Source organism: Chanos chanos, chromosome 8 (assembly GCF_902362185.1).
Source record: "Chanos chanos chromosome 8, fChaCha1.1, whole genome shotgun sequence".
In the NCBI taxonomy this organism is placed as follows: domain Eukaryota; kingdom Metazoa; phylum Chordata; class Actinopteri; order Gonorynchiformes; family Chanidae; genus Chanos; species Chanos chanos.
The window spans coordinates 14699528-14712521 of record NC_044502.1 but is presented as its reverse complement, the minus strand read 5'-3'; the positions used below and the strand labels follow the sequence as shown (position 1 = coordinate 14712521).

General features: G+C 41.3%; 1 protein-coding gene across 1 annotated transcript in view; it reads left to right on the top strand.

The window, feature by feature from the left end:
- Positions 1–12455, top strand: part of slit1b (slit homolog 1b (Drosophila)) — a 43050-nt gene extending 30595 nt beyond the window's left edge. The window contains exons 24-37 of the mRNA XM_030782888.1: positions 3935–4006; positions 4468–4539; positions 6760–6923; positions 7382–7506; positions 7828–7922; positions 8159–8298; positions 8445–8538; positions 8704–8841; positions 9058–9286; positions 9473–9603; positions 9690–9844; positions 10710–11016; positions 11303–11514; positions 12211–12455. Of these exons, the coding sequence (XP_030638748.1) occupies positions 3935–4006; positions 4468–4539; positions 6760–6923; positions 7382–7506; positions 7828–7922; positions 8159–8298; positions 8445–8538; positions 8704–8841; positions 9058–9286; positions 9473–9603; positions 9690–9844; positions 10710–11016; positions 11303–11514; positions 12211–12455 (2179 nt within the window). The remainder of the gene's footprint in view (positions 1–3934; positions 4007–4467; positions 4540–6759; positions 6924–7381; positions 7507–7827; positions 7923–8158; positions 8299–8444; positions 8539–8703; positions 8842–9057; positions 9287–9472; positions 9604–9689; positions 9845–10709; positions 11017–11302; positions 11515–12210) is intronic.
- The last annotated feature ends 539 nt before the right edge of the window (positions 12456–12994 follow it).

Sequence of the window (12994 nt, the reverse complement as noted above, 5' to 3'; positions counted from 1 at the left end):
CAGTACATCTACTGACAGTATGTACCCATTCACAACCAGCTACTGTTACATTTACACATTTACTAACAACATGTACCCATTCACAACCAGGTACTGTTACATTAACACATTTACTAACAACATGTACCCATTCACAACCAGGTACTGTTACATCAACACATTTACTAACAACATGTACCCATTCACAACCAGCTACTGTTACATTTACACATTTACTAACAACATGTACCCATTCACAACCAGCTACTGTTACATTTACACATTTACTAACAACATTTACCCATTCACAACCAGCTACTGTTACATTTACACATTTACTGACAGTATGTACCCATTCACAACCAGCTACTGTTACATTTACACATTTACTAACAACATGTACCCATTCACAACCAGCTACTGTTACATTTACACATTTACTGACAGTATGTACCCATTCACAACCAGCTACTGTTACATTTACACATTTACTGACAGTATGTACCCATTCACAACCAGCTACTGTTACATTTACACATTTACTAACAACATTTACCCATTCACAACCAGCTACTGTTACATTTACACATTTACTAACAACATTTACCCATTCACAACCAGCTACTGTTACATTTACACATTTACTAACAACATGTACCCATTCACAACCAGCTACTGTTACATTTACACATTTACTGACAGTATGTACCCATTCACAACCAGCTACTGTTGCATTTACACATTTACTAACAACATGTACCCATTCACAACCAGCTACTGTTACATTTACACATTTACTGACAGTATGTACCCATTCACAACCAGCTACTGTTACATTTACACATTTACTGACAGTACGTACCCATTCACAACCAGCTACTGTTACATTTACACATTTACTATCAACATGTACCCATTCACAACCAGCTACTGTTACATTTACACATTTACTAACAGTATGTACCCATTCACAACCATCTACTGTTACATTTACACATTTACTAACAACATGTACCCATTCACAACCAGCTACTGTTACATTTACACATTTACTGACAGTATGTACCCATTCACAACCAGCTACTGTTACATTTACACATTTACTAACAACATGTACCCATTCATAACCAGCTACTGTTACATTTACACATTTACTAACAACATGTACCCATTCATAACCAGCTACTGTTACATTTACACATTTACTAACAACATGTACCCATTCACAACCAGCTACTGTTACATTAACACATTTACTAACAACATGTACCCATTCACAACCAGTTACTGTTACATTTACACATTTACTAACAACATGTACCCATTCACAACCAGCTACTGTTACATTTGCACATTTACTAACAACATGTACCCATTCACAACCAGCTACTGTTACATTTACACATTTACTAACAACATGTACCCATTCACAACCAGCTACTGTTACATTTACACATTTACTAACAACATGTACCCATTCACAACCAGCTACTGTTACATTTACACATTTACTAACAACATGTACCCATTCACAACTATCTGCTGTTACATTTACACATTTACTAACAACATGTACCCATTCACAACCAGCTACTGTTACATTTACACATTTACTAACAACATTTACCCATTCACAACCAGCTACTGTTACATTTACACATTTACTAACAACATGTACCCATTCACAACCAGCTACTGTTACATTTACACATTTACTAACAACATGTACCCATTCACAACCAGCTACTGTTACATTTACACATTTACTGACAGTATGTACCCATTCACAACCAGCTACTGTTACATTTACACATTTACTAACAACATTTACCCATTCACAACCAGCTACTGTTACATTTACACATTTACTAACAACATTTACCCATTCACAACCAGCTACTGTTACATTTACACATTTACTAACAGTATGTACCCATTCACAACCAGCTACTGTTACATTTACACATTAACTAACAACATGTACCCATTCACAACCAGCTACTGTTACATTTACACATTTACTGACAGTATGTACCCATTCACAACCAGCTACTGTTACATTTACACATTTACTAACAACATGTACCCATTCATAACCAGCTACTGTTACATTTACACATTTACTAACAACATGTACCCATTCATAACCAGCTACTGTTACATTTACACATTTACTAACAACATGTACCCATTCACAACCAGCTACTGTTACATTAACACATTTACTAACAACATGTACCCATTCACAACCAGTTACTGTTACATTTACACATTTACTAACAACATTTACCCATTCACAACCAGCTACTGTTACATTTGCACATTTACTAACAACATGTACCCATTCACAACCAGCTACTGTTACATTTACACATTTACTAACAACATGTACCCATTCACAACCAGCTACTGTTACATTTACACATTTACTAACAACATGTACCCATTCACAACCAGCTACTGTTACATTTACACATTTACTAACAACATGTACCCATTCACAACTATCTGCTGTTACATTTACACATTTACTAACAACATGTACCCATTCACAACCAGCTACTGTTACATTTACACATTTACTAACAACATTTACCCATTCACAACCAGCTACTGTTACATTTACACATTTACTAACAACATGTACCCATTCACAACCAGCTACTGTTACATTTACACATTTACTAACAACATGTACCCATTCACAACCAGCTACTGTTACATTTACACATTTACTGACAGTATGTACCCATTCACAACCAGCTACTGTTACATTTACACATTTACTAACAACATTTACCCATTCACAACCAGCTACTGTTACATTTACACATTTACTAACAACATTTACCCATTCACAACCAGCTACTGTTACATTTACACATTTACTAACAGTATGTACCCATTCACAACCAGCTACTGTTACATTTACACATTAACTAACAGTATGTACCCATTCATAACCAGCTACTGTTACATTTGCACATTTACTAACAGTATGTACCCATTCATAACCAGCTACTGTTACATTTACACATTTACTAACAACATTTACCCATTCACAACCAGCTATTATTACCATTACCTTTACACATTTACTAGACTAGACTAGAATAGAATAGAATAGAATAGAATAGAATAGAATAGAATAGAATAGAATAGAATAGAACATCAGCTTTATTCACCAAGGACAACTCTGTTCTATGAATTTTGTTGTTGTGGTGCAGCTGAGCCTGAACACAGATTCCAGAAAACTATCAGACAGACATTGACAAGATGATAACTCTGCCATAGGCAGGGTGCAGTGACAGGCAAAGGGATATGATATGAAAGTGCAGATGTGCATGTATCGTGAGATAGCGTTAACAGAGTCAGTAAGTATAACACAAGCCTACTGTCATGTCAAGAGCAGGTATATAATACTTACCCTTTAAAAATCAGATATCGTCACCCTTACACATTTACTAACAATAATTACCTATTCAAAATCAGCTATTATCACAATACACATAAACTAACTATCTGTCCACATTCAGACTTGGCTAATATTACCCTTACACATTTACTAACAGTAATTACCCATTAAATAAAACGGTCAGTATTACAAGATATATCTGCTAAGAATAGTTATGCAGCACTATGGACAGTGAGTGGCCATTCCAAATACTGTCACTAGACACTGACTTGATTAAAACCAAAGGCAGTGTCAGCCAATATCAGGATTCGAATTAGTGATTGGTCGCTGAATCTGAAACGCACCCACTGCAGATCACTGACTCTGCAAAAGCCAGTGATTTATAGATCATTTACACAGTAACTTACACATTTGTCCAGTGAAATGTATAAAGTAGCATAGTAATGTTTGCTTTTTACTATAGATTAAACATGCATTTATATGTTTTTCAGGAGGTGTCTGTTAGCGTTAGTACTGATTTCTCTGATCTTCTCTCTGCAGAATCCTCAGTTACAATTCTCTGCGCTGTATTCCCCCCCTGGCCTTCGGAGGTCTCCATTCTCTCAGATTACTGTAAGTCATTTCAGCTTCCCGAGATTAAACTCGCAAATTACAGATGCCATCTGTATTGTACTTGATTGTTGTATTTGATGCTAATCTCTATATGTAGATACCACAGATGTCATACTTAAAAACTGGCATATTTACAAGCACAGTGTGCTGAAAATCTGAAAACTGAATGCAGAATTGAACTGAATCAAATTGGAATTGAAATCTTTACCTTTGGAAAAATACTCAAAGCAAATGCACATAGTGTCAGGGTACTCAGACCCAGCGACAGTCTATAGTCAGCCATCCATATTACTGCAATCATATCAATATTACAACTCTCTTCCTCTCAGTCAGACTCACAGAAGCAGAACGTCCCAAAGGTGTTGACGTTTAATCTCTCTTTCTCTCTCTCTCTCTCTCTCTCTCTCTCTCTCTCTCTCACTCTCTCTCTCTGTCTCTGTCTGTGTGTTTTTATGGTGCAGTTCACTACATGGGAATGATATCTCAGAGCTGCATGAGGGAGTCTTCAGAGATGTGGCGTCTCTGTCACACCTGTGAGTATACACACACAAACAAACACACACACGCACACACACACACACAAACTTCTGTGTATATGCTTCAGATATGTGTGACATGTAAAGAAGCCAACATTTCAGCCCTCAGTAATGCAAAAATCACATGAATACAACTATAAAAGCAGTCCCATCGTTTCAAATGCATTTTTATGTTCATTTTATGTCTTTATCTCTCACTCTGACACAAAGCAAACACACACACACACACACCACACACACACGCATGTGTAAGATAAATGCAAACTGACGGTGGCGTGCATATTCTACAATAGTTCTGTGTCCCTTCTCAAAACGGTTACTCAGAACTAGGCAGCATATTTTTGTATTCAATTTTCTGGCACATTGTAATTTAAAAAAGGGCCAGAGACAAATCCTATAGTTTTCTAGTTATTTTCTGAGTTTAAGACTACTCCCTATGAGTGTATCACTGTGTGTCCATTATTTGTGTGTGTGTGAGAGGGGGGACACTGAAGTCAAGTGCCGTGTGAGTGGGTGGGCGTGTATGTTATTGGATTGGCATTAAGAAGGAGTTTGTTCCTGGAGCACAATTGATCTGTAGGGCGTGTGCAGCCAAGCGTGCGGTCTCAGAGGGACGAAAGAGAGGAAGGGGTGGAAAAGGGGGGGATGGGAGGGAAGAGAGAAATATACAGGTCAGAGGGACATGTCAGTTGACCTTGTATGAGAGGAAACATGATAAACACGTGTGCCTAGATCCTGTCATTCTCTCTCTACCGAACATTCCAGCACCTTCTCAGTCTTGTTTGTTAATTAAGGGTTTTCCAGTGCTACAGTCTGTGACGCTCAGACAGCGCCTGCACCACTGTGATTTCTCAATGTTTTATTTTTTTTTCTCTTTAGTTTTCAGCCCTCTGAGAGACTTCTACATACGTGGTACTACCATTAAATGGAGCCATTTTAAATACTTTAACTGAGAATACTCTTGTGGTTCTGATACTCTCTATATTTACTAGTATTGACCGCTTACGTAATCACATGAAGACAAATAGGGCCACCTATAGGTAATTAGTAGTAACGCAGGGATAAAAATGAAGTGAGCTAACACAAAAACTTCACTAACATTGATATCAGACAGAATGAAAGTTCCTCTTCGGCAGGGCTGTCAAACCCCGTTTTAGCTTGAGTCACACAGGCATTTTTGGGCTCCCTCAAAGGGCCATGCACTGCAAGGCTATATGTTCATTTCGTTACTTATGAAACCTGCCTGTACTCTACGTTTGCATACATCAGTAATCTAAACTCCAAAACAGGATCTAAGGTGTTTTTAGGAAAGAAGAATTAGCAGATATTCAATTGTGTACTGTATTATACAATTTATTATACTAATTAATGTCACTAATATTAATATTAATATTGATATTTACCAAATCATGCTCAGTGTGAAAGTAGAAGCTGCAAAAAGATCTATTTGGTACTGGCGAAAACATAATGTTTTTTGAAAAGATTATGAAAATGCTGTGTGCAAAGGTCATTTTTAATTCTCGAACTTAATGCTGTGTTTATAGTTGAGTCAAGTCATCGCGTTTGGCTTTGTGTTCGTTTATGGCAGCATAAATTACGTCGTTTCATTACTACCACTGCCTCTACACAAAGACGACACGGATTTATCTCCAATAACGGAAAATGTGTGCTCACTCTCCCACCTCTCTTTAAACTGTCATCTCTTTTCATCAACCCTTCTTTTTTTTTCAGCATTTTTGCTATCTGAATCCACAAGGTCACTGGAAATGAAAAAGGAATTGTAGATGTCGGTGCTGTGTTGCGTGTGTGCAGAGCTGGTAGATGGCTGATGATGTGTTTTGAGAGCAGTGAGTTAATGAGTATAATACCAGTGCAGCTCCAATGTAAAAACCTTAGGTCTGAAGCCCACCATCGGGCGTATCAGTATTTAATTTTGGTAAGATCACACGGGGCGCGTGAAATGTGACAGTGGACTGTATGTGGACCGTGGGCCTTGAGTTTGACACCTGTGCTCTAAGAGCAGATTAAGGTTCACATAATATTTTGAATTGGTTAAATGTTACTGGCATGATTAGGCTTTCGCTCTCAGTTTCAGTCTTTAGACTCTTACACCTGCATCCTTTACACATCTGCAGACCCAGTCAATATAATGAATGCCTTTTTTTCTTGCTGTGCGTTTCTGTTCATTGACTGTGTATGTTTTGTGTGGCGTGTCAGGGCGATCGGCGCGAACCCGCTGTACTGTGACTGTCGTCTGCGTTGGCTCTCTGACTGGGTGAAGAGTGGCTATAAAGAGCCTGGCATTGCCCGCTGTGCAGGACCACAGGGCATGGAGGGCAAACTACTCCTCACCACCCCGGGAACCAAGTTTGAGTGCACAGGTAAGAGACAGACAAACAGAAAGACAGAGAGAGAGAGAGGGACAGACAGACAGACAAAGAGGGAGAGAGAGAAAGGAAAGGAAAGGAGAGAAAAAGATAAAAAAAAAAAGACAGGAATAGGAGATAAGAGGGAGGGGTGAAGTTTGAAGACTCAAACAGACAAATACAGGGAAGGGAGGTGTATGCAGGAGGTGTATGGGGAAAGAACAGGAATAGAAAAATGGAGTCAAATGGAGGAGTGAGGCACTCATCATGGGTGTCTGATGACAATATTTAGACCGGAAACTAACAGCATGAAAGATGAACATATACATATAGAAAAAACAGGAGAGAGTGCTTTTCAAATCACAGGGAGTACAAATCATTCTCCTCAGAAGTCTTTCTTTTATCCATATTCTCTCACTAATGTGGTTTTGAAGTTCTGTGTGTGTGTGTGTGTGTGTGTGTGTGGTTCTCAGGTCCAGCAGACCCGGCGGTGGAGGGGAAGTGCAGTCCTTGTAACTCAAACCCCTGTCAGAACCAGGCTCGCTGTCTGGATGACCCCCTGCATCTGTATAAATGCATCTGTCCTCAGGGCTTTAAGGTGTGGTTCACTTACACTCTCCTTAAATACACAGGAGCAGAAAATATTATAATGTATACATATATACATATTCACACAAGCACATACAGGTAGGCTGAAACACACCCAATGAAACACACACAGCTTTATCTCTGCATTTGTTAAATAAACATGGTCATTGCAGCAGTGTGTCCTTATCAGTGTACGATACAGCCTGTACCGTCCTCTGATGTCTGTTTACTCTGTATATGTGTGTGTGTGTGTGCACATGCGTGTGTGTATGTGTGTGTGTGTGTGTGCGTGTGCGTGTGCCTGTGCGTGCATGTGCATGTTTTCCTCCAGGGTAGGCACTGTGAGATCATTGTGAATGCATGTGTCAGTAACCCATGTGCTAATGGAGGGACCTGTCATAGTGAAGAGGAGAAAAAAGGCTTCAGGTCAGTATACACACACACACACACACACATACATACACGTACACATACACATACACACACAAACACACACACAACTCATTCACACCTCCACTATATCATTATACATGTGCAGTGTTTTCAGACTTCAGTGAAGTGAACATGGACTTGCTGCTTGTTTTGTCATTTTCACTCATTCATATTCATTCTCTTCACATACTCGCTCTCTCCCTCCTCCTCTTTCTTTTCTCTGTGTGTAGTTGTTCCTGTGCCCACGGCTTTGATGGTCAGTTCTGTGAGGTGGATGTGGATGAGTGTGAGGACCACACATGTGAGAATGGCGCCACCTGTGTGGACGGCGCGGGAAATTACACTTGTGTCTGCCCTCCTTTCCACTCTGGTAAATATCAACACCCTCACATATACCATGCCAACTGCTCCTCTACCTCTTTAAAGAGCTTACCTTTGTGTGTGTGTGTGTGTGTGTGTGTGTGTGTGTGTGTGTGTGTGTGTGTGTGTGTGTGTGTGTATGTGTGTGACCTGAAGGGAGGTGGTGTGAAGAAGAGGAAGATTTGTGTTATCCAGCTCGTAATCCATGCCATCCTCACTCTACATGCATACCTACAGTCACTGGACCAAAGTGAGTATTACACTGTCTATGCACACTCAAATTTTAATCATGTCATTGTTTTTACTAGCTTATCAAGATAGCATCTTTTTTCATCACGTGTTTGTGTGTGTCTGTGTGTCTGTGTCTGTGTGTGTGCGTTTTTGTGTGTATGGTGGATTTCTTTTTTGTCCACAGGTGTATCTGCCCTCCTGGTTTTGTGGGGGAGGACTGCAGTGTAGATTATAATGAGTGTGAGGGACATTACTGTCAGAATGGGGCCAAGTGTGTCGACCAGGTGGATGGTTATACCTGCATCTGTCCTCAAGGCTACAGGTAAATCACACACCAGCACCCATACCAGATACATATCACATAGACAGATAGACAGACAAGTAGGTAGGTGAGTTGGTGGGTGGATGGATGGATGGATGGATGGATACCTGTGATCTCACCTTTCAGATTCAGCTTGATTTCTGGGGGACTTATTCTTTTGTCCCTGTCTGAGCTGATTTGATCTGAGATCTTGATCTTTTTTTTTTTTTGCTGCAGCGGTCGTCTGTGTGAAGTGGCTCATACTCCTCTCTCTGCCTGTGAGACAATGCACTGTGAGAACGGCGCCCCCTGTGTCGACGCAGGGGGTACTGCAGCTTGTCAGTGTCTGTCTGGGTTTGAAGGTCCACTCTGTGAGAAACTGGTCAGTGTTAACTTTGTGGACAGGGATTCATACCTGCTGCTCAAAGACCTGAAAAACTGGCCACAGGCTAATATTACACTGCAGGTATGTTCACTCACACACACACACACACACACACACACACACACACACACACCTTGATATACTTGTGTTCGATATTGTGTACTGTGTTGGTATTTTAACATATTTTTCCTTTAGATTAAATTCTGTTCCTACACACTAATGTACAAACAGTTAACTTTTCTACTCCCTCATTGCTCCTGGTTGCAGGTCTCCACTGCTGAAGATAACGGCGTTCTGCTCTACAACGGAGATAACGATCACATCGCCGTGGAGCTTCACCAGGGACACATCAAAGTGACCTATGACCCCGGCAGTCAGCCCGGCAACACCATCTACAGGTAGATCTAGAGGCCAAAGGTCGACCCAATGTGTTAATGTATTCTTTTCCCTGCTCTCGCTCAGTGTTTGCGTCCTTTTGCCTCAGCGCCGAGACGGTCAACGATGGAAAGTTCCACACCGTGGAGCTGGTGACATTTGACCGGATGGTCAACCTCTCTGTGGACGGGGGGCATCCAACCACCCTGGACAGTTTGGATCGTGCAACACCCCTCAGTGCAGAAACACCACTGTATGTGGGAGGTAAGGCACACAATTGCCCAATGCTGCCCCAAAGAAATATTCTCTCAGAGCTCCATTAGGCTAGTAGGAACTGACCCCTGTCTTGAAGGGTTGGCCACCTGTAGGGCAGGGTTTCCATTAAGATTTTCTCTTGCCGGTCATGTTACAATAACAGTCTATGTTACAAATGCAAATATAATGAGCACCTAGGTTCACGAAAGAATGACAACAACCTCAAATCAGTTTGACTATTTAATGAACAATAACTATTAAGCAGAACAAACAGTAACGATTGAGCAAAACCTCAACATTAGCTGCTATTACAAAACATCTGTAACCTGTAACATCTGTAGCCTGTTTAAAAAAGGGCTAGGCCCACATGGCATCAAATGTAGCCTATAGGCTCCTGGGTAACATTTTATTTTTCTTCATTTTTTCATTGCCGCAAAGTCCTCTGCTGTCGACTTGAAATCAAACGTGCCTAGTGTGTCTTTGCAGCTTGCATTGCTGTTAATAGGCTGTTTTACTGTCAAAACACAAATGTCCTGTTTAGGGATAGCCTTCTTTAATACATTTTGTATGAGCATTTTTACTGGACGTTTTTACTGGGAAGTTTTTAATTTATCGTTTTGTTTTTTTTTTTATACATTTTACCAGTCAAAAACCTGTAATTACTGGCTAATGGAAACCCTGCTGTAGGGATGTGGTCTCACCCAGACTTGAGTAAGACCTGTCTGTAACAGTGAGCTGGTTCTCCGTTAGAAATCAGCGTTCTACATTAGAACTGGGATAAAACCCGGTGGCAGGACAGATCTCCAGGAGGAGTGTTGGCTGCCGCGTTTGTGCGTACTCTTTCTCATCCCTCCATCTCTTCCTTTCTGTTCAGGAATGCCAGAGACTGTGCAGGCCTCCTCTCTTGCTTTCTGGCCTCTTTATAATGGCTCCAGTTTCCATGGCTGCATACGCAACCTGTACATTAACAACGAGCTGCAGGACTTCACCCGGACTCAGATGAAGCCAGGAGTGGTGCCAGGATGCGAGCCCTGCCGTAAACTCCGCTGCCTCCACGGCCTGTGCCAACCCGACGGTGCCCAAGGCCCCGTGTGCCACTGCCAACCGGGCTGGAGCGGCCAACGCTGTGACCAGATTGTCGCCGCGGCTGCTACTGCCGCCAACCCGTGCCAGGGACACAAGTGAGGCTCAGTGTGTGTGTATGTGCGTGCATGTATGTGTGTGCGTGTTTGTAAGTGTGTGTGTGTGTGTGCACGCTAGTGTGTTTCTCTAGGACAAGCTGGATGTCTTTTTGAGTTGTAGTCATTGTATACGAATGATTTTTGTGTTACTTAGGTTTAATGAGTTTGGATTCTTTCTTAACGATTGGGTTCAGAAATACATATCCATTTGCTTAACGATTGGGTTTAGGCTTTCACATATCCGTTTCTTCACCTCTCCTGCCCTCTCTCTCCCTCTCCCTGTCAGGTGTGTCCATGGTTTGTGTGTACCTACAGATGTCCAGTCATATCGTTGTGATTGTGAGGAGGGCTTCCATGGTCCTCTCTGTAGCCAACAGAAAGAGCTCTCAAGCCCATGCTCAGCGTTGTCGTGCCAACATGGCCACTGCGAGGTCACAGAACAGGGCGGGGCTTACTGTCTATGTGACAGTGGCTACAGTGGTCAGCTGTGTGACACAGGTGAGTCTGGGGGAAAATAGATAGCCAATAGATAGTAGCAGAGTGCTTTATTTTTTCCTTATTATTATTAAAGCGCTAATGTCTTTTCAGGAGGTTTAATAGCCGATGTAAAAATAGCTGTGACATTTCTCTAATGGCATATAAATATTTTGTGTGTGGCTTTTGTATAAAAAACAGTGGTGGTAATGTTATCTGATGAAGAAGTAAAGCGAGGTTGAGCTTCTGTTTTGCACACTGGAAACTGATTCGGGTAATGATTTGTTTTTACTGAGGTTTCTGACTAGATGGCAGGAGCTGTAATGAGGTGTTTTAACACGGCTCTTACTGTGGTTTTCAGATGGTATGATTTCATGAAGCTGTTTGTCTCATCGTTCCTGGGAGCTGTTCTCATTTGAAATTGGAATAGAAATAACTTTTGTCATTTTTGTTGGTCATGAATTAGCATATCATAGCATTTACAGTAGTCCTGAATTGGATAAACATGCAGGTTGTGGATCTCAGAGATCAATAGAAGAGCGTATTTTACATTTTACATCGTCGAATTAGGATCTCAGGTCTCCATGTAAACCAATGATAGATATTAGATAAAATATTATGTTAGGCAAATATTACATTAAAAAATAAATATGATCTGAAAATGGGCTTTTGAGAATGGGAACTCCATCCTCTGATACTGAATACCTATTGGTCTGTCAGAGCTTCCGTGTAGAGGGGAGTCCATGCGGGATTTCCATCGGATACAGCAGGGCACAGTCCTGTGCCAGTCCACACGCCCGCTGGCCTGGGTGGAGTGCAGGGGCGGGTGCAAGGGGGAGGCGGGGAACTGCTGTGCCAGCCTGAGGGTCCGACGCAGGAAATACACCTTCGAGTGTGACGATGGGACCTCCTTCACGCAGGAGGTGGAGAAAACGGTGGAGTGTGGGTGCGCTGAGTGCCTGTGACATGGACTAAAACTCAACTAACACACGCGCGCGCGCACACGCTCACGCAGACACACACACACACACGTACGTACACACTATCTCTCAGAAAGAGAGAGAGACAATGACAAAAGACAAATATATATGAAGAACATTGATGCATGTTATGGAAGATGTTTGTTATGCAGAGCAGTTCAGTGCTACTGACACCTCAAACAAGATCTGACTGTGCTCTGTGGACGTCAACCTGGATCTGAAATTAAACTACTTTTTTTTCTTCTGGACTGATTTGCGGGAAGGTCTATGAATTCTGACACCTAGGTTTCTAAATACAGCTGACATGACAAAGTAAACACTTGTTAAACAGAGCTAAAGTTCATGTTAGCCAAAAATATTGAGTCGTTTTTGGAAGTTCTTGAATGCGTTGCGTGGGATAAGACAGTGAAGTTGGCCAATCAGGTGGCTTCTCCTAAAATAGCAAACTTGCGCTATATTATGGGATGGATGGAATAGATCCCTCCCACCTTGTTAATGCTCCTCCCCCCTAGTATTATTTGTGC